At 41.9% G+C, this 23,227-nt stretch overlaps 1 protein-coding gene and 1 long non-coding RNA gene across 4 annotated transcripts in view; both read right to left on the reverse strand.

The window, feature by feature from the left end:
- Window positions 1-23,227, reverse strand: part of LOC127528936 (uncharacterized) — a 269,154-nt gene that overhangs the window by 28,971 nt on the left and 216,956 nt on the right. The window lies entirely within an intron of this gene.
- The window catches only part of LOC114655397 (retinol dehydrogenase 16-like), an 85,722-nt gene continuing 83,703 nt past the window's right edge, over window positions 21,209-23,227 (reverse strand). For all 3 annotated transcript variants that reach the window (XM_051930692.1, XM_051930691.1, XM_028806348.2), the window contains exon 5: window positions 21,209-21,586. In XM_051930692.1, the coding sequence (XP_051786652.1) occupies window positions 21,363-21,586 (224 nt within the window). In that variant the 3' untranslated portion in view covers window positions 21,209-21,362. The remainder of the gene's footprint in view (window positions 21,587-23,227) is intronic.

Raw genomic sequence — 23,227 nt, forward strand, 5'->3', positions numbered from 1 at the left:
TTAACTTTATCACAAAAAACAATTTTCACTTATTTTGGCACAAAATGATCAGCTTAAAGTGTCCAGCAAGCACCAGGATCAGGAGTCAGCTATGGAATCGTGCTGCCACCAGTGCAGGGCTTGCTCAGTACTGGCAGTGGGTGGGTGTATGGGCATCTGCACACACAGTGAGGCTGTGAGGACTTTTGGACAAGAAGGGCAGCAAAGGAGCCACGTCTTTTCAAGAAAATGGTTGTTCTCCATGGACAGATTAAAATTCTGCATAAATACAAGGACATGGACAGCAGAAGACTGGTGCAAAGTTATTTTTTTGGATGAATCCTCCTTCCAACTGTTCAGTACATCTGGAAAATTGATTGTCTGGAGAAGGAAAAGGTGACCAATACCATGAGTTGTGTGTCACTGTGCCAAGCATCCTGAGACAATCCACGTGTGGGGTTGCTTCTCAGCCAAGCGAGTGGGCCCACTCACAATTCTGCCCAAGAATGCTGCCATGAATAACAAATGATATCAAAACGTCCTCCAAGGGCAACTTCTCCCAACAATCTGGGTGCAAATTTGGTGATGATCTGTGTATTTTTCAGCAAGGTGGAGCACCATGTTACAAGGCAAAAGTGATAACGAAGTGGCTCAGAGATCATAGCATTGGACCCGTGGCCAGGAAACTCCCCAGATCTTAATCTCATTGAGAACCTGTGGTCAATTCTCAAAAAGCGGGTGGACAAGCAGAAGCCCACAAATTGTGATCAACTCCACACTCTAAAAAGGCAAGAATGGATCACCATCAGTCAGGATTTGGCCCACAAACTGATATCCAGCATGCCAGAGTGAATTGCAGAAGTTTTGAAGAAGAAGGGTCAGCACTGTAAATATTGACTCTTCACATAAATGTGATGTATTTGTCAATAAAAGCCTTTGAAACTTATGAAGTGTTTATAATTGATTACATCTTGCCCGAAGAAGGAGTCTCCAAAGCTTCAATATTGTAATCCTTTTCAGTTAGCCAATAAAAGGGATCATTTTGCTTGACTTCTCATTACATCCATAGTGGTTAACATGGTACAACACCCCAGTACAGTGATGGCGAACCTTTTAGAGACCGAGTGCCCAAACTGCAACCCAAAACCCACTTATTTATCGCATAGTGCCAACATGGCAATTCAACCTGAATACTGAGGTTTTAGTTTAGAAAAAACAACTCATACATTGACATCTTTTGTCTTAAAAGAAAAATACAATAACATAGCTTTCAATGATACAAACAACTTTTTATTGAAAGGTAAAAGTTTGCATTTGGCATGCTTTTGAACAATTAATGTGATTTTTGCTCTTGTATGCATGCTGATAATTTGTCTAACCTTGGCTCATACTTTGTAAGCACTCAGGTCATCCGTTAGTCTGTTTTCTGGTGTCAGATTTGATATAATCCAAAGCTGAAAACAGCTGCTCACAAGCATAAGATGATCCAAACAAAGCAAGGAAAGCAATCCCAAGTGCTTTCATTGACTTAAATTATTTGGCCGAGAATTCCACACTTTAAGGATTTCATTTTCAGAACTAACTGTGCTGTCCTTTGTCATCCCTTCTATCTTCTCAAGTGTTTCACGCAGGTCTCCCCCCATTAACCTCCGTTCCCGTTCTCTCTCTCTCTTTTTCGCCCTTTCCATCCACCTCGCGCTTCTATTATATATTATGGGGACGTGGATCAGGTGTGGCGTAAATTACCAGCTCCCAGCAACAATTACAGATGTGGACGACTCCTCACCTGTGCACTTAAAGGACTATCTACAGTCAATTCCTGCTATTGGATAGCTTTTATTTCTTTTTTGCTGTTCACTACAAATGTTCTTATTTGCACACCTCACAACTATTATAAACTATTATATAACTTATAATACATAAATGATAAAGTCACATTTCATGTCTGCTAAAGTTAAGGCTTATAGCTACCACCTGGATGGAAACACAGTGTATAAGATGTCCCTCAACTCAGTCACGAGCAACAATGAAACTAAACAAAAGACCCCACACTTATTTAAAAAGAGTTTTCATCCTCTTTCTTTCTCTGTACGTTTATCATTCATTTGCTCAGCGGTTGATGTGCTTGCTGCTTCCTGAGCAGCTCTTCTTTTCTCCACCCTAGCGGCCCGCTTCTTCTCATCTTTCATCTCCATCTTTTCGCGTTAAAACTGATTAAGTCAGTGTTTGTGTTGCAATTATTTTGTATGTTTTCTTTAATTCTTCACTTACGCTGGCATTTAAGTCTTCAATCTGCCTCAAGAATGATTTAAGATATTAAGAGGTAGGGGAAGTGACAGCAAAGGTGGTAGGGATGAGAACGGCACCCTACTGGCTGCTACCGAGAGTTGATTCTAGAATGAAATAAAATAAAAAGCAGATAGTAGACGTCACGTAGTATATGTGTACTACATTTCAGGTCAATAGGTCAAACGGTTTGCAAGCTACAGGTAATTTAAAATCCTGGGCACACAAATGGACAGCCATGGTAGCATATTATATAAGGAGACCATGCATGCACGTCAGTGGGTTTATCTTACAGACTTGTCAAAGGTAAGCACTACCACCCCTGGACACCAGAGGGTGCAGTCAATCAGTAACCGCCTTGCCTCCTTTCCATTCACAGCTGTGAGGACACCAATGAGGGCACCTGACCCCACCCCTTCTGATCCATGAACTATAAAAGCAAGGATCTCCCAGAAGGAGGTGTCTCATTTCAGAGAGGGCAACCTGCAAGATGGAGCTGTGGCCCTAAAACCTGACGGCATCTCACTACAGCCTTGCCTTATCCAATGGCATATTGTACCTTTTTTTGTTAATCTTAGTACCATCACTTTCCCCAAGGCTCTGGATGTTGTAGGACTGTCTTGGTTGACACGCCTCTGCAACATCGCATGAACATCAGGGACAGTGCCTCTGGATTGGCAGACCGGGGTGGTGGTCCCCCTCTTTAAGAAAGGGGACCGGAGGGTGTGTTCCAACTACAGAGGGATCACACTCCTCAGCCTCCCTGAATGGAAACACAGTGTATAAGATGTCCCTCAACTCAGTCACGAGCACCAATGAAACTAAACAAAAGACCCCACACTTATTTAAAAAGAGTGCCATGATCTTCTGTACCTTCTTCCATGGCCACCATCACACAAACAAAGGCACAAACCCAAACAGCTCTGTAAGCAACTAAGCCGACAGGCAGCCCGATGACAAGAGCAACTCACACAAATCAGCAGCACTGCAATGCAATCTGAAGCAAAGGACACACCGAACGCAGACAGATGAACATTTTAAGCGAGGGACCCCTCTGGTCACACTACCATGCCCCCCTCTAAGCTGCGAGTGTGGCAATTATGTATTAAAACTGGCCTTTTCAATTTTGAGCTGTGGACCCGCTATACCACATCCCCTCCAACCTAGCTCCTCTCCATCCCCACCACAGGAATCACCTTCGCCACAGACTCAACAGTATTGCCAGTGAGCCGCCCGCCTTACCCCAGACAGGAGAGGGAGGAAGCTTTCCCATTGGGCTGCTGGTAAGAGGGGCAGGTGATGCGAGAAATGTCCTCAGGCATGTGTGGAGATGGGGAGGGGAGCAGTCCGGCCCCACGTTCCTCTGGCTTTCTAGTAATGAACTCTGTGCTGGGACGATGGCGCACGTGTCCACACAGAGGGCTCTGAGTGCCCCCTCTGGCACGCATGCCATAGATTTGCCACCACTGCCCTAGTACTTCAGTATAGCATAGAAACATTTAAAAAAATTAATCTGAAAATCCGGAAGCAGCAAAGTTTACAAAACACATCTGTGTCGTTTTCAAAACTTTTGGCCACTACTGTACATTTACAGCTCTCCAAATATGTGTTGTGTTGGGTAGCTTTGATTTGCTCTAACCTGATGGCCATGGTTGTTCTCAATTAACTGAACATGTCCAACTGCTTAAACCAGCGACCAAAGGTCTTTTTAGAACCGACCTCATCAGACTCTTGACGTGTTAAAATAGTTCCCTTGAGGAGCCATTTGTCTGCTAGCCAAGATGCGACACCTCAGTGCACAAGCTGGATTCCCGATCAAAGGTCTGAGATACGCTTTGAGAAGGTACACAAGCTCCAGCAGCAGCCTTCTCATTCCACAAACTATTGTGTTTTGTTTTTTCCATCAGTACAGAATGGCGCTATATAAAACAATGGTTGTTAGGTCATTATTATAGCTGCTGATTAGGCTGCTCACATTCCAGAATCACTTGTTTTTATCTCCATCTTTTCTAGCTGGTAATGACCTCCCTCTGTTCTTCTCCATATTCTGCCACTGCCACTTAGACAAAGCTATGGTTTCTGTCTACAGAAGGAGGCATCGGCTGAACTGGGAATTTTAGGTCTCAAAGAGTTACTGACACACCAGCCCATCATATCATCATAGAGTTACAGACTGAAGGATGACAGGATATAAATTACACCTTGGTAATTAGAGGAGCTCACCCCAGGCCATTCTGAGTGCAGGAAAGAAACAAGGGTGGGCTTGACTTGGGGTCAAGAGAAAAAATAAGGTATGCAGTAAAACTGATCTAGAGACAGATGAATGGAGGCAAAAACATAAAAAATAGAAAACACTTTTTTGGCCTCGACAAAAGGAACGTGCAAAAGCAGTTTGAAAACTGGAGAAGCAGCTCACTTTGACACGGAGGGGATTTAAGAAGTATTCTTTTTGTTCTTTCTGTCCTCCCTGGCCATTGGACCTTACTTTTTTTCTTTGTTAATTAATATTGCTGAATTTTATTTCCTATATATTTTGTCTTTTTTCTGGAGAATGACTTTCGGATGGCTTCGAGGAGATTCTGGTCCACCATCCGGCGTCTCAGGAAGGGGAAGCAGTGCAGTGTCAACACTGTATATGGTGGGGATGGTGCGCTGCTGACCTCGACTCGGGACGTTGTGGGTCGGTGGGGGGAATACTTCGAAGACCTCCTCAATCCCATTAACATGCCTTCCAATGAGGAAGCAGAGCCTGGGGACTCAGAGGTGGGCTCCCCTATCTCTGGGACTGAGGTCACCGAGGTGGTCAAAAAACTCCTTGGTGGCAGGGCCCCGGGGGTGGATGAGATACGCCCGGAGTTCCTCAAGGCTCTGGATGTTGTAGGACTGTCTTGGCTGACACGCCTCTGCAACATCGCATGGACATCAGGGACAGTGCCTCTGGATTGGCAGACCGGGGTGGTGGTCCCCCTCTTTAAGAAGGGGGATCGGAGGGTGTGTTCCAACTACAGAGGGATCACACTCCTCAGCCTCCCTGGAAAAGTCTATTCAGGGGTCCTGGAGAGGAGGGTCCGTCGGATAGTCGAGCCTCGGATTCAGGAGGAACAGTGTGGTTTTCGTCCTGGTCGCGGAACAGTGGACCAGCTCTATACCCTTAACAGGGTCCTGGAGGGTGCATGGGAGTTTGCCCAACCAGTCTACATGTGTTTTGTGGACTTAGAAAAGGCATTCGACCGTGTCCCTCGGGGAATCCTGTGGGGGGTACTCCGAGAGTATGGGGTACCGGCCCCCCTGATAAGGGCTGTTCAGTCCCTGTACGATCAGTGCCAGAGCTTGGTCCGCATTGCCGGCAGTAAGTCGAACCCGTTTCCAGTGAGAGTTGGACTCCGCCAGGGCTGCCCTTTGTCACCGATTCTGTTCATAACTTTTATGGACAGAATTTCTAGGTGCAGCCAGGGTGTTGAGGGGGTCCGGTTTGGTGGGCTCAGGATTGGGTCACTGCTTTTTGCAGATGATGTTGTCCTGTTTGCTTCATCAGGCCGTGATCTTCAGCTCTCTCTGGATCGGTTCGCAGCCGAGTGTGAAGCGGCTGGGATGAGAATCAGCACCTCCAAATCCGAGACCATGGTCCTCAGCCGGAAAAGGGTGGAGTGCCCTCTCAGGGTTGGTAGCGAGATCCTACCCCAAGTGGAGGAGTTCAAGTATCTCGGGGTCTTGTTCACGAGTGAGGGAAGAATGGAGCGTGAGATCGACAGGCGGATCGGTGCGGCATCCGCAGTAATGCGGGCGCTGCATCGGTCTGTCATGGTGAAAAAGGAGCTGAGCCGCAAGGCGAAGCTCTCAATTTACCAGTCGATCTATGTTCCTACCCTCACCTATGGTCATGAGCTATGGGTAGTGACCGAAAGAACGAGATCGCGAATACAAGCGGCTGAAATGAGTTTCCTCCGCAGGGTGTTTGGGCTTTCCCTTAAAGATAGGGTGAGAAGCTCAGTCATCCGGGAGGGGCTCAGAGTAGAGCCGCTGCTCCTCCACATCGAGAGGAGTCAGATGAGGTGGCTCGGGCATCTGATCAGGATGCCTCCTGGACGCCTCCCTGGTGAGGTGTTCCGGGCACGTCCAACCGGGAGGAGGCCCCGGGGAAGACCCAGGACACGCTGGAGGGACTATGTCTCTCGACTGGCCTGGGAACGCCTTGGGATTCTCCCGGAAGAGCTAGAAGAAGTGGCCGGGGAGAGGGAAGTCTGGGCATCTCTGCTCAAGCTGCTGCCCCCGCGACCCGACCTCGGATAAGCGGGAGACAATGGATGGATGGATGGATCTCTTTCTTTATCCCGTAAAGCACTTTGAGCTACATCATTTGTATAAAAATGTGCTCTAGAAATAAATATTGTTGTTATTCAGACCCCTTCACTTTTGGCACATTTTATTGTGTTGTAGATTTAATTTTAAATGAGTGTACTCCATAACCTATAATGGAGAAGTGAAAACATAGTTTCAGAAGGGTTTACAAATTTATTAAAAATCAAAAACTGAAATCTCTCCTTCATTTAAGTATTCAAACCCTTCGCCGTGGCACTCAGGTACATCCCATTTGTTCTAATTCTCCATGAGATGTGTGTAGAACATGATTGACGTCCAGTACTTTCGGAAATCACTGTAAACCAGGGGTCCTCAACTCTGGTCCTGGATGGCCCCAGTAGCTGCAGGTTTTCATTCTAACCCTTTTCTTAATTAGTGGCCTGTTTTTTGCTGCTAATTAACTTCTTTTGTATTCATTTTAATTGACTTGTTTTTTAAAGATTTGTTCCTCTGAATTTCTTCATTTCTTTCCTTAAATGGCACCCAAACAGAAATGAAATGTGAAGTGAGGGAGCCAACAGAAGACTGAGTCAGGGCCTCAAGCTCCAACAAACTTCACTCCAACCAGTTGCTTCATTAGTCACTGATTCTTGTTGTTAATTAAACCCGTTCTTGAATTCTATGGCTTGTTGCTCTTCTCATTGTGCAATAGCAGACATTTCCGAAATTGTTGATTTTCTCTTTTCTAAGAGTTCCGTTAAAATGTTTTGTGGATCTGAGTAGATCAGCATTCCTGAGACCTTCATCTTTCTTTACTTTCAGATATTGTATGATGGACACAGTTTGCTGGTCATGTTTTGGCTCATTTTGTATCTCAGTGTTTTGATTGGCTGTCCCGGGGGAGGTACTCCTGGTAGTACGCCCATTCCCCCGGTGTTCTCATATAAAGGGCGTCCCGTCTGGGCAGGATCCCCGACCATCTATCACAATATATATATATATATATATATATATATATATATATATATATATATATATATATATATATATATATATATATATATACATATACAGTGGGTATGGAAAGTATTCAGACCCCCTTCAATTTTTCACTCTTTGTCATATTGCAGCCATTTGCTAAAATCATTTAAATTCATTTTTTTCCCTCATTAATGTACACACAGCACCCCATATTGACAGACAAAAAAAAGAATTTTTGAAATTGTTGCAGATTTATTAAAAAAGAAAAACTGAAATATCACATGGTCCTAAGTATTCAGACCCTTTGCTCAGTATTTAGTAGAAGCATCCTTTTGAGCTAATACAGCCATGAGTCTTCCTGGGAAAGATGCAACAAGTTTTTCACACCTGGATTTGGGGATCCTCTGCCATTCCTCCTTGCAGATCCTCTCCAGTTCTGTCAGGTTGGATGGTAAACGTTGGTGGACAGCCATTTTTAGGTCTCTCCAGAGATGCTCAATTGGGTTTAAGTCAGGGCTCTGGCTGGGCCATTCAAGAACAGACACAGAGTTGTTGTGAAGCCACTCCTTCATTATTTCCGCTGTGTGCTTAGGGTCATTGTCTTGTTGGAAGGTAAACCTTCGGCCCAGTCTGAGGTCCTTAGCACTCTGGGGAAGGTTTTTGTCCAGGATATCCCTGTACTTGGCCGCATTCATCTTTCCCTCGATTGCAACCAGTCGTCCTGTCCCTGCAGCTGAAAAACACCCCCACAGCATGATGCTGCCACCGCCATGCTTCACTGTGGGGACTGTATTGGACAAGTGATGAGCAGTGCCTGGTTGTCTCCACACATACCGCTTAGAATTAAGGCCAAAAAGTTCTATCTTGGTCTCATCAGACCAGAGAATCTTATTTCTCACCATCTCAGAGTCCTTCAGGTGTCTTTTAGCAAACTCCATGCGGGAGTTGGCCTTAATTCTAAGCGGTATGTTAAAAATTCTTTTTTTTGTCTGTCAATATGGGGTGCTGTGTGTACATTAATGAGGGAAAAAAATTAATTTAAATGATTTTAGCAAATGGCTGCAATATGACAAAGAGTGAAAAATTGAAGGGGGTCTGAATACTTTCCGTACCCACTGTATATATATATATATATATATATATATATATATATATACAGTGCATCCGGAAAGTATTCACAGCGCATCACTTTTTCCACATTTTGTTATGTTACAGCCTTATTCCAAAATGGATTAAATTCATTTTTTTCCTCAGAATTCTATACACAACACCCCATAATGACAACGTGAAAAAAGTTAACTTGAGATTTTTGCAAATTTATTAAAAATAAAAAAATTGAGAAAGCACATTTCCGGTTTGCGTCCCTACAGAGTGATGTGAGACCGCTGCAGGTTCGGGACATAGGGTGCTAGGACCCAGGGCACTCATCAGCCCCCGTCCTGCCAGCCCTCTAGGTCTTTCTCCCCTCACCTCGTGCACAGCACTCACCGCCACTGTCGGAGAACCCCTTACTCGGTTCCGATCATTTGAACCACAGGCCTTTTTGGTGGGCTCTCCTTTTTGCTTTATGGAGTCGGCTGTACTCATCGTCCCCGCCATCCCTCTCCGGCTGAAGAATCCAGTGTCACACCGTCTCGTCGCAGCTCACTGCAGCTCCACCGACGCGACCGCCTTCCTCTCCAATTCCAGCAACTCTGCCTGGAGGGCATGCAGCACCTGTGGAATGGGCCCTGTGGACTGAAGGCACTCTTTTAGTTCGCGCAGGGCCCTAGACAAGCGCAAAAAGCCAGTCGGCGATTGACTCACCTGGCTGTCAGTCATGTTCGCCAACTGCTTCCTGTGGGGCTTCTCTGGTCCACCGGGGCGTCCCGGCTGGATGGCTCCCTCAGCCACCTGTGACAATATATATATATATATATATATATATATATATATATATATATATATATATATATATAAGGTTGAAATAGTTTACTGTCAAATAAATGCAAAGAGTACACGACACGTGTTTCGCCCTCATTCTGGGCTCATCAGGTGTACACACTCCACTGCACTCCCTCTCGGGAATCGAACCTCAGACGTCAGCGCCAGAGGCGATGCTCCTAACGTTGTGCCACGGCGTGTGGTTCGTTTATTTGACAGCATGTAGATCGGGGTAATTACATTCACGGCATTCGAAGTCTGTGTCACAATCTGATTGTATGGGTGGTTACCTACCAGGTAACGCTTGTGGTTGGCCAGCAATCTGCTAACATCCGCCACGGTGCCCTCAGTTTGTGAGGAGCAGATCATAGAATGGTTGAAATAGTTTACTGTCACCACAATATATTATAGTATATAAAGTGATCCCTCGCTATATCGCGCTTCGCCTTTCGCGGCTTCACTCTATCGCGGATTTTATATGTAAGCATATTTAAATATATATCGCAGATTTTTTGCTGGTTCACGGATTTCTGCGGACAATGGGTCTTTTAATTTCTGGTACATGCTTCCTCAGTTGGTTTGCCCAGTTGATTTCATACAAGGGACGCTATTGGCAGATGGCTGAGAAGAAACCCAACTTACTTTTCTCTCTCTCTCTCTTGCACTGACTTTCTCTGATCCTGACGTAGGGGGATTGAGCAGGGGGGCTGTTCGCACACCTAGACGATACGGACGCTCGTCTAAAAATGCTGAAAGATTATCTTCACGTTGCTACCTTCTGTGCAGCTGCTTCCTGAAGCGACATGCTGCACGGTGCTTCGCATACTTAAAAGCACGAAGGGCACGTATTGATTTTTGCTTGCTTGTTTTTCTCTGTCTCTCTCTCTCTCTCTTTGTCTGCTCCTGATGGAGGGGGTGTGAGCTGTCGCCTTCAACAGCTTTGTGCCGCAGTGCTTCGCATACTTAAAAGCCAAACAGCCCTATTGATTTGTTTGCTTTCCTCTGTTTTTATGACAGTCTCTGCTCCTGACGCGCACTCCTTTGAAGAGGAAGATATGTTTGCATTCTTTTAATTGTGAGACAGAACTGTCATCTCTGTCTTGTCATGGAGCACAGTTTAAACTTTTGAAAAAGAGACAAATGTTTGTTTGCAGTGTTTGAATACGTTCCTGTCTCTCTACAACCTCCTGTGTTTCTACGCAAATCTGTGACCCAAGCATGACAATATAAAAATAACCATATAAACATATGGTTTCTACTTCGCGGATTTTCTTATTTCGCGGGTGGCTCTGGAACGCAACCCCCGCGATGGAGGAGGGATTACTGTATATATATATATATATATATAAATATATAAAACATATAACAAAAATAAAAATAAAATAGTAATATGAGGGAAGTTCAAAAAGTTTCTGCACTTTTATATTTTCATTGGACAAGGTGAAGGTGGAGGAGTAATGATTGGTTGAGTCTGAGAGTGTCATGTGACTCGTTCTGTCTGACAAGCCGGCTGCCCTTGCAGTTTAGTATAAGAGTTGTCACCCTGTGGTGAAGATGGCTGCCAAACTTATAAACTGCTCCAAAGAGGAACAGCGTTCTGTCATTCGCTTTTTGTAGGCAGAAGGTGTGCCAGGAGCACAAATTCATCTCCGCATATGTCCTCAGTATGGGGATAACATTCTGTCTTGCAGTCATCTATGAATAGATTAAAATGTTTGAAAATGGCCTTACGAGTGTGATGGATACAGAGCGCTCCGGACGTCCTCAGTGTGTAGCATCAGTGGTTACACACTCAACAAAAAGCATGTTTTGCTGATGGCATTAAAAAGTTGGTACGACGCTTAGAAAATTACATCGCAAAGGAAGGTGACTGTAGAAAAGTGATGAAATTTGTTTTTGAAATTCTTAATAAACAGAGTTAAAAAACTTTTTGAATGTCCCTCATAATTGAGGTTAATGATATATATTAATCTTGGGAATACAACAAAATTCGAATCTGGTATCTGCCACATGTCCAGTGACACTGTTCTTATTTTGGTCATGTCGGCTGTCCTGTTCAGTTATGGGGACACCAAAATCTTTTAAGTGCTTAGGGCATCTAAAGGTCTTAATCTGGCCATGCAATTAAAAAACTTTTCATTGAGTCTTCTGTTTTTACTTCCATGCTGAACCAACATCCTTCGGTGAATTTCATCAGGTTTCACTTCCTCTGCCCAAAGAAGTTTATGACATGTTGTTCAAGAATAGTTCACTCCCACAGTGGAGCTTCCATGTTCATTTCACCTTATCTTCAAGTAGAGTAACGATGGAGTGCCACGCTACGCAAGTTTGACCCACCCATATGCCATCACAAGCATGCTGTATTTCATGACTGCAGACTTTTCAAATTGCCTTTACATTTTGATTTGCTCTCACATTTACATGTTTCTGTTCCACTTGATAACATTTTCCTTTCTTGAGAAAAAGTCAACAAAAAAACAAAATGGTGCAAATAAAGCCAAAATGAAAGTAAGTTTCTGGTTGAAAATCTAAAAAATTAGACTAAAAAACAAATATCATATTTCTCAAAATAACAGAATAACAAAGAAAATAATATATATGAAAATTAAATAAGTAGCCCAACATTAACAACAGCCTGCCAGACATCTCAAATGCTCTATTCACTAGAGAGGGGCTACTGTACACCAAACAAGAGTTAGACCCAATGTGGTTGTTTATACCAACTGGTCACCATTGCCCTTTACAGTTTTTGTTTGTTATGATTTACCCTCATAAAGAAAGAGAAACCAACTTAAATTAACCCTGGCCACACAAAATGAACTGTTGATTACAGGTATTAATTAAGAGAAATGCAATAACAACAAAATCATTCAAAAAGGATTGAAAGAAAACACTAAACTAATATAAAGTTAAAAAATAGACCTACATTCAGAAAGGGGACAAAAAAGAAAAAATACCAAAACTCAAAAGTCAAAAATACAAGCAAAAATCCAGAAACAATGTACAGTCATATGAAAATGTTTGGGAACCCCTCTTAATTCTTTGGATTTTTGTTTCTCATTGGCTGAGCTTTCAAAGTAGCAACTTCCTTTTAATATATGACATGCCTTATGGAAACAGTAGTATTTCTGCAGTGACATTAAGTTTATTGCATTAACAGAAAATATGCATCATAACAAAATTAGACAGGTGCATACATTTGGACACCTCAACAGAGATATGACATCAATACTTAGTTGAGCCTCCTTTTGTACATCTAACAGCCTTTAGACGCTGTCCTCCTATAGCCTTTGATGAGTGTCTGGATTCTGGATGGAGGTATTTCTGAACATTCTTTCATACAAAATCTCTCCAGTTCAGTTCAATTTGATGAATGCAGAGCATGGACAGCCTGCTTCAAATCATCCCATAGATTTTCGATGATATTCAAGTCAGGGGACTGTGACGGCCATTCCAGAACATTGTACTTCCCCCTCTGCATGAATGCCTTTGTAGATTTCGAACTGTGTTTTGGGTCCTTGTCTTGTTGGAATATCCAACCCCAGCGTAACTTCAACTTTGTGTCTGATGCTTGAATATTATCCTGAAGAATTTGTTGATATTGGGTTGAATTCATCCGACCCTCGACTTTAACAAGGGCCCCAGCCACACAGCATGATGGGACCTCCACCAAATTTGATAGTAGGTAGCAGGTGTTTTTTTTGGAATACGGTGTTCTTCTTCCGCCATGCAAAGCATTTTTTGTTATCACCAAATAACTCAATTTTTGTCTCATCAGTCCAAAGCACTTTGTTCCAAAATGAATCTGGCTTGTCTAAATGAACTCTGTTTGTGGCGTGAGTGCAGAAAGGGCTTCTTTCTCATCACCCTGCCATACAGATGTTCTTTGTGAAAACTGCGCTGAATTGTAGAATGATGTACAGATACACAATCTGCAGCAAGATGTTCTTGCAGGTCTTTAGAGGTGATCTGTGGGTTGTCTGTAACCATTCTCACAATCCTGTGCATATGACGCTCTTGTATTTTTCTTGGCCTGCCAGACCTGCTGGGTTTAACAGCAACTGTTCCTGTGGCCTTCCATTTCCTGATTGTATTCCTTACAGTTGAAACTGACAGTTTAAACCTCTCAGATTGCTTTTTGTAGCCTTCCCCTAAACCATGAGACAGAACAATCTTTGTTTTCAGATCTTTTGAGAGTTGCTTTAAGGATCCCATGCTGTCTGTCACTCTTCAGAGGAGAGTCAAAGGGAAGCACAACTTGCCATTGACCACCTTAAATACATTTTCTCGTGATTGGACACACCTGTCTAGGAAGTTCAAGGCTTAATGAGCTAATCCAACCAATTTGGTGTCACAAGTAATCAGCATTGAGCAGTGACAGGCATTCAAATCAGAAAAATTACAAGGGGACCCACATTTTTGCACAGTCAGTTTTTCATATTTGATTTAATTTCATACAGCTAAATAATGCTTTACTAAAAATCTTTGTTCGGAAAACACCCCAGTACTCAGATGTTCCTAGGAAATGAAAAACATACCACTGTTATCTTTTTGGTTGAAAGTAAATTATTATGCAAGCTGAGAGGGGTTCCCAAACTTTTTCATATGACTGTAGACTGTCCAAAATCCAAAATTCAAAAAATAATAATGAAGTCAAAGGTAAAAGAGCAGAAGGTGCAGATATCAAAATGGTCAAAAGACCCTATATCCAAAATCAAATTAATAAGATACAAATAGAAGCAGAGAAGCAGTGAACTAACTAATGCCACTATTCTGAATGAGGCTCTTGCAGCCGTCTCATGACGTAGCTTGACCTGGGGGTAATTACCATAATAAAGAAGAATAATTGTATTAAATATTTAAAACATAAAAATGTGTGCATCAATTAAAATGTTTAAATGTTTCAATGAGTGAACACTAGGGTTCGCTGTTGCCCCTTGAAACCCAACAGACAGACGTTCAGGACACACTTGTAAAAGCACCAAGTATAATTTGATTATTTTCTTAAATAAAGTGCGCAAAGCACCGCAATCGCCACAATCCTCCAAAACAATAATCAGTAATCACAATTACACAATCCTTCACTCCCAGCTGCTCCGTTACAAACCCTCTCAACTACAGCTCAGCTTGCTGGGTCTGTCCATGTGATTCAATAGCACTTCCGGATCAGATGAAGACTTGTATTTTTCTTCAGCCCAGAAGTACATTTGTTCCTCCATCCCCGTGACTTTGGAGCCCAGATACATGTGTTTGTGGACGTGATTTCGGTCAGTGCAGTGATTTATATAATTTATTTCGATAATTGCTAAGGAAGGAAGCGAAGGTAACGAAGGTAAAAAAAACGATCACAATCGAAATGAAGAAGGAAATTGTGTGGAAATATGAGTGCCGTTCGTGTGACCGATCTCGCTAATATGTACAGCATGTCGAAATCCACCATCTCGACAATTTTACAAAGAAAAGATTTGTATAAGGAAACTCCTTCCATACAATAACCACCTTCCATTTCATTCTCCTCCTCCTTCCTTCCTGCAAGCCAAAGATGTCAACTTAAATGGTGAGTACAGTATGAAATTGTTGTTTCTGGTAGGCTAGGCACTTTTTATAACTTTTTGGTTAGTACATTAGAATAATTATTGGTGTTTTTGGTAAATTATGCACATTATACAACCCTTTTCTATTAAAAAAAGTTAAGTAAGTGTTGCTGTGGGCGGTTCGGAACACATTAAGGGCATTTCCATTATTTCTACTATTATTTAAAAATAGTCTTGACTTACAACCAACTTGAGTTACAACCAGCCCTCGCGAACGAATTGAGTTCATAAGTCAAGGGTCCACTGTATTGCCACTCATGCACGTCAGAGAGTCATTTCTTGCCAGGTAAATAATACCACCGTGGGCCAAGAGGGGGAGCTGCTGCTAACTGTGTCGTCTTCTTTTGTCTCCACTGTACAAAGCAACTGTCCAGTGAAGGCAGTTGACTCCGCCCCTTCCAGTTCCCACACCATAAAATCCCAGGAGGCATCACTTTTTGACATGAGAGCTGGAGAGATGGAGTTCCTTCAAGCTGTCATAAGAGGCCTTGATAGGCAGAAGGTGACATTTCCTTTTGTAAATCAAGCACAGTTTTCTTTTGATTATTGAAGTAAATGAGGACAGTTGGGTCGGTGCCCCAACATTTATTGTTGTCGTCAATCCATTATTACTATGGGCGGCCACAATATATTTTTCATTTTTACCCCTCTGACAGACTTCCACATCTCTGTGGTCCAGCAAACACGTCCTTCAAAATGCAAGTAGACTGAAAATATTGAACTACTTTAAGATAGTGTTATGCGTATAAACTCTTCCTTGCCAAGGCATATCAAACTTAAAGCAAAATCTTCCTTGCACCCTCTGTTATAGATTTCAAGATGAATCAAGAATCCATTGAATTATTACAGAGGGACTTGGATAGCATTTGTGGCAGATAAAATTTAATGTCAGTAAAAGTAAAGTATTACATGTGGGAAGTAAAAATGTGAGGTCTGAATATACAATGGGAGGTCTGAAAATTGAAAGTACACCTGATGAGAAGGATTTAGGAGTTGTAGTGGACTCTAAGCTGTCGACTGCCAGACAGTGTTCAGAAGCCATTAAGAAGGCTAATAGAATGTCAGGTTATATAGCGTCTTGATATGTGGAGTACAAGTCACAGGAGGTTCTGCTCAAGCTTTATAACACACTGGTGAGGCCTCGTCTGGTGTCCTGTGTGCAGTTTGGGTCTCCAGGCTACAAAAATGGATACAACAGCACTAGAAAAAGTCCAGTGAAGAGCGACTAGACTTATTCCAGGGCTACAGGGGATAAATAATTAGGTAAGATTAAAAGTTCTTAGCATATTCAGTTTAAGCAAAAGAAGATTAAGAGGAGACATGATTTAAAATTATGAAGGGAATTAGTCCAGTGGATCGAGACTATTACTTTAAAATGAGTTCATCAAGAACACAGGGACACAGTTGGAAAGAGTTTTGCACAAATATTAGGAATCTTTTCTTCATACAAAAAAACACAGGCAATTGGAATAAATTACCAAGTAGTGTGGTAGACAGTAGGAATTTAGGGTCTGTCAAAACTCAAGTTGATGTTATTTTGGAAGAATTAAGTGGATAGGACTGGCAAACCTGGTTAAGTTGAAAGGCCTGTTCTCGCTTAGATTGTTTTAATATTCAGTTCAGGGTAAGCCACAATGGTGATCAAATTATGAGGCACCAGCCAGTCATCATTGGCCACCAAATCTGTATTTATTACACAGAACTGCTACACCACTCTATACACCCCTGTACTACTCACTTACTCTTTACAACACCTTGAAAATCACCACATCCTTTGCCACACCCAATGCTGTTGCTTTGTTTGTTTAAAAATTATGTTTGCTATTTAAGTAGAGGGCGGCACAGTGGTGCAGTGGGTAGTGCTGCTGCCTTGCAGTAAGGAGACCTGGGTTCGCTTCCCAGGTCCTCCCTGTGTGGAGTTTGCATGTTCTCCCCGTGTCTGCGTGGGTTTACTCCCACAGTCCAAAGACATGCAGGTTAGGTGCATTGGCAATCCTAAATTGTCCCTAGTGTGTGCCCTGTGGTGAGCTGGCACCCTGCCTGGGGTTTGTTTCCTGCCTTGCGCCCTGTGTTGGCTGGGATTGGCTCCAGCAGACCCCTGTCACACTGTAGTTAGGATATAGTGGTATGGATGGATGTTTAAGTAGTATTTTCTTTTATACAAACTTTGTAATTATTTCATAAAATGTTAGGTTCATCAGTGCAATTGTGCTTAGTAAGAATAAATTGAATTATGACAGGGTAAGGAAAGGAGTATGACATGGTGACATACTGTTCCCCATCTTATTTAACTAATATGTGCATGTAGTATGCCATGTGAAAGGTTGATCTAGAGGACTCAGATGTTGAAATCAAAATGGCCAGAAGAAATATCAACAGACATGTGGATGACACTACTAACAGCTGAAAGTGAGGAGGAATTTGATGAAAGTGAAAGAAAAGAGAGCAAAAGCTGGCTTGCTGCTCAACATCAAGAAAACCAAGATTACGTCAACTAACACTGTCAGTTATTAGCTAGGAGATGAAGAGCAAGTGGAAGTAGTAACAGATTTAGCTTTCCCTGGCTCCAAGATTTCTGTAGATGATGACTACAGCCATGAAATCAAATGATGCTAGCTTCTGGGAATGACATCTATGGCAAATTTAGACAAGAAACTAAAGAGCAGAGAGACATCACATTGTCAACAGAGGATGTATGGCAATTGGAGTTAGACTGTCACTAAAGCTGAATACAAAAGGATCAACACATTTGAACTACTGGTGCTAAAAGTTTGATGGACAACAAGAAAACCCAACAAATCAGTACTTGGAGAAATACAACCAGAGTTCTGATTGGAAGTCTAATCAAAGAAAAGCTCAAATACTTTGGCCACATAATGAGAAGACATGATTTCTAGGAGAGGAATCAGATGTTGGAGAAAAATGAACAAAGGGAAGAGGAAGAGTGAGACTAAGTATGACGGTGCGGGTCCTGCTCCATTCTCTCTCTTTCCATTTGGGAGCCTCTTGAACCCGACACCATCGATAATATAACTGGATGAACTGGCAAATGGGGACAAATCACACTTGTAGCAAGGGGATGGTGTTAAAGTGTTCAAGTGCTTTTATTAAAATCAAAAACCAAATGATGCAATGAAGCAATGAAGCTAAAACGAGACTAAAAACTAGCAACAGTCATTGGGGAAAGTGAGCCAAGCAAAGCTCCGTCCATGTCTCCTCAGCTCACCTATGGCTCGCTCATCTGGCGGGGACTTCAGCAGCCACGGTCCACTCACTGCCAACCCCCATCTTGGCATCTACCAGAGTGGTTGAGGTCGGTTGTCCTCTTGCCCTTCTTCTCGCACACACAGTCATCTCTCAGATTCCAGGAGAGGACGCCACCTCGATCATACCCACTCCTCAACACAGTCAGTGGGTATGATCCGTCTCTGGAGCACTGATCCCTCGTGGGACCCCTGACAACACTTTATTTTTTATTTTTTTCACTCACTGGCTGGCTTGCTGGCATTCAGTGCTTCACACTCTCTCTCCCTGCCTTTCTTCTGTTTCCCCGCCAGCCTGTACTTACATGGCTACGTGGGGGCAGCGTCTCAATCATGCACCGCAGGAAGCAGACAACGCAATTGCAAAAGCTCACATCCTCACGTGCTGGTGCGACTCGCCCCAATTATCTTATCAACTCCCCGCATCCACATTGCCAATGAATTATTTAAAAAATTGGCAATTCTTTCAGAGCCACGGACCCACTATAGCACACTATGATGGATAGGCAGCATTAATGAGACTATGTGTATGAAATTGAAGGAACTCCGAGAAGCAGTTTCAGATAGAAAAGCCTGGCGTCCATCAGGTCATGAGGAGTCGCATTCAGCCAAACGATTAAACAACAATAACAATAGAAGAACAAATTAAGTCTTCTGCTATAGACAAGCAAAGAAGGACTGCATTGTCTGAGAATTATAAAACTACAAAGAATTTATTCAATGGAAGTTGGTAACAAAAAATCCTGTAACACTCTACATGTAATGTCCTTAATGTTTAATTGTGCCTGTAAACTTTAAAAAGTCAGACTACTTTAAGCTAGACAGACTACTTTAAGCTAGAACGTGGTACCAGACAAGGATGTCCCTTGTCGCCACTGCTGTTTACAATCGCCATTGAACCACTGGCGGTTCACTGTCGAAATTCCTATCAGATAAAGGGGATTATCAGAGAAGGACTGGAACAGAAAATTTCTCTTTATGCAGATGATATGGTTTTATATACAGTATATCAGACCCAGAAAACACTGTGCCTGCAGTTTTAACAGCACTCAGAGAATTTCAAAAGATATCTGGTCTCAGAATCAATCTGAATAAAAGTACAGTATACTCTTTCCAGTGAATTCACAAGCATATAATATTAGATTGGACACCCTACCTTTTACCATAGCAGATCAGTTTAAATACCTAGGGGTAAATATCACAAGTAAACATAAAGCTCTTTTTCAACAAAATTTTGCCGTCTGTATGGAAAAAATTAAGCAAGACTTGCATAGATGGTCAACCCTTCATCTCACTCTAGCCGGAAGAATTAACGTTGTTAAGATGAATATCTTTCCTAAACTTCTTTTTTTATTTCAAAACATTCCAATATATATCAATAAATAATTTTTTAAGCAATTAGATTCAACAATAACCTCATTCATTTGGAACTCAAAACACCCACGTATCCGAAGAGCGACTCAACAAAGACCTCAGGCAGAAGGTGACATGGCTTTACCTAATTTTCAGTTTTATTACTGGGCAGCAAACATACAAGCCATAAAAACCTGGACACAAAATAATGAACATACACAGGCTTGGTCCGCAATAGAAGTAAAATCCTGTAGTACTTCTTTATACTCCCTGCTCTGCGCTCCAATAAATGCAAGTTATCGCAAATATACTAATAACCCAATTGTGGAACCAAATTAGAAAGCATTTTAAGATGGAAAATCTTTTATCCGTGGCACCTCTGCAGGAGAACCACCTCTTTCAACCCTCGCAAACATATCCAGTTTTTAATACCTGGAAAAGTGTTGGGATTAAAATGCTCAGAGATCTTTATATAGACAACATATTTGCATCTTTTGAACAATTACGTTCCAAATTCAACCTCCCAGCTACACATTTCTTTCACTATCTTCAAATTAGAAATTTTGTTAAACAGAAATTGCCCGATTTTCCTCACCTCGTACCCTCCACCATGCTGGAAAAAATACTGCTCAATTTCGAGGAATTAAACACCATTTCCACATTATATAAAATCCTATTAGAGTCCCTACCTTTCAAAGACCCAAGAGGACATTGGGAAGAAGATCTCCTAATCAATATATCAGAAAAGGAGAGGAAGGTAGCAAAGCAGAGAATTCACTCAAGCTCCATATGCGCAAAGCATAGAATTATTCAACTAAATATTATATATCGAGCTCATCTGTATCGCTTAAAACTGTCCAAAACGTTTCCAGGGCAAGATCCAACCTGTGAACGCTGCAACCAAGCTTCTGCCTCACTGGGTCACATGTTCTGGGCCTGCACCAAACTAACATCATTTTGGACCAAAATTTTTAAGTGCCTTTCAGACAGCCTTGGGGTCACAATCCCTCCTAACCCATTAACAGCTGTGTTCGGTGTCCTTCCAGACAGACTTGAATTGGAGAAGGACAAGCAAACGGTGATTGCATTCACTACACTTTTGGCATGCAGACTTATTTTGTTAAATTGGAAGAATCCTAACTCTCCTCTGATAAGTCAGTGGGAAACCGATGTTTTATATTATTTGAAATTGGAAAAAATTAAATTCTCAGTTAGAGGATCTGTACAGAATTTTTTCAAAACCTGGCAGAATCTAATCAATATTACTTTAGAATAAGAGAAATAACTATTACCGCATTTAATTCCCTTCTCCTTTTTTTATTTCTTTCCTTTCTTTTGTTTATTGTTGCCTTATTAAAAAGCCCTAAGCAATTCTCCTTTGGCTAAGCTCTCCTTCTCAGGGGTGGGGTTTGATTTGTCTTCAATTTTTTTTTCTCTTTGTTATAAATTGATCTATTTGTATGGAATGATTACAATAAAATTAATAAATAAAATTTAAAAAAAAAAAAGTCTGAGAAAGCCACCCAAGAAGATGATTTAATACCATTTATTGCTTTACAATTTTTCAGAACTTCCCCTCTTTTTTCAGCATACAGTTGCCAGACATTTGCAGAAAAGTTAGCAGGTCATCCATCCCAATGGAAAGGCCCAACTCCAGGAATGCTGCTGCTGCTGCTGCCCAAGTTCAATACACAGACTGGGCTGGTTTGGTCATGACCCGGTTGAATACGTAGTCGATAATGACAGTAGGCATGTAGGAAAGTGGAATCCAAAAAAGTTTGGCATCCCATCCAGGTGTATAGCGAGTCCAAGGATGTTCAGCTGAAATAGCATGCTCCATGCAGCTCACCACTTTCATCAGGTCCGGGTCAGAATGATTGTCTATCTGCTTTCCTTCATTCTCCACAACTGTGGGTATAATAAAAACAAAAAAAGAATAACAGAAAAAGAGAAAGAGACACACACACAAACAAAAAACATTGAAACCCATCAACTTGTTAGAAAATTTAGAGATGGAATTCAAGATGTGTCATGCCAGAGCGCATAATGTTTACAAGTGTTCTACAACAGAACCAGCCAATTTTTCATCCATCCTTCCCTTTAACAGACTGAGGTTTGTTCTGACAGTAGCAAGATATGGTACAAAGGCAATGTGGAGGTGACACCAGTCCACCACAGACCATGCTCCAGGGAGCTCTCTCTCTCTCTCTCTCACACACACACAAACACACGCACACACACACACACACACACACACACACGCACACACACACACACACACACACACACTTCACCATAGCACCTCTCCTTTTCAATTTTTAAAAACATGTCAAACCATTTTTCAAATTACCCAGCATCTCATTTATGTATATATCTCTACTTAACAATATTCATTTTGTATATTTTATTTAAAAATTAGTCAATAATCAGTTTCCTTACTGTTCATCATCTACTGGTGGCTGTGAAAATTACAATACAAAAATGACCATGGAGAGAAGAAGTTGGACAGATGTTAATATCTAGGATGGCAACATCGCATATGTCTTATTGATTTTTCCTGTCAGTATAGAAGAATTTTAACCAAAAATATGATCACTTCCTCAACATCAATGTTATTTTAAACTTTCCCTGTGAGGTTTTGCCTCATGGCAGCACAGTGGTACTATGATAGCACTGCTGCCTCACAGTAAGGCGACCAGAGTTCATGTCCCAGGTGCTCCCTGGAGTGGAGTTTGCATGTTCTTCTTGCAGCTGCCTGAGTTTCCTCCCTCAGTCCAAAGACTTGCAAGTTAGGTGAGCTGGTATTGCTACATTGGCCCAGAAGTGTGTGGTGGTGTGTGTTCGCCCTGGATTGTGCCCGATACTCGATAAGATAGGCTTCAGCTGCCCCACAATCCTGCTCTGGATAAGCGGGCTTGGAAGATGGATGAGTTTGCCTCGTGTCACAACAAGCAATTCCATGTCCAAGTACATTTCAATAAAGAATTTCTCGCAGACCTGAACTGTTGAATTACTTAAATGCAAATGAATTTTAGTACTGGGCGGCAAATATACAAGCTGCTAATGACTTGATGTGTATAATTTAATGCAAATAAAGATACTTTCAACATTCACTCACTGTCTGTGGATGAGAGTGAAAATTACAGTTGCTTACATTTAAAAGATCTGAATTGGGCCAGAAACACAAATTGAAATATTTTGTTTGGGTTTCCCAAGGCAGTTATTTCAAGTTGAAGGTAAACAGTTGGAAATGTTAGCATGATTTCATGTAAGCTAAACTGTGGCACCATGTCAAGAACTTAGTTATTTGAAAAAAGTAACAAATCAGTTTGCATAAATACAGTGCATCCTTAAAGTATTCACAGCGCATCACTTTTTCCACATTTTGTTATGTTACAGCCTTATTCCAAAATGGATTAAATTCATTTTTTTCCTCAGAATTCTACACACAACACCCTATAATGACAACGTGAAAAAAGTTTACTTGAGGTTTTTGCAAATTTATTAAAAATAAAAAAATTGAGAAAGCACATGTACATAAAGTCCCAA

This window comes from Erpetoichthys calabaricus, chromosome 8, assembly GCF_900747795.2.
Source record: "Erpetoichthys calabaricus chromosome 8, fErpCal1.3, whole genome shotgun sequence".
Taxonomy (NCBI): Eukaryota; Metazoa; Chordata; class Cladistia; order Polypteriformes; family Polypteridae; genus Erpetoichthys; species Erpetoichthys calabaricus.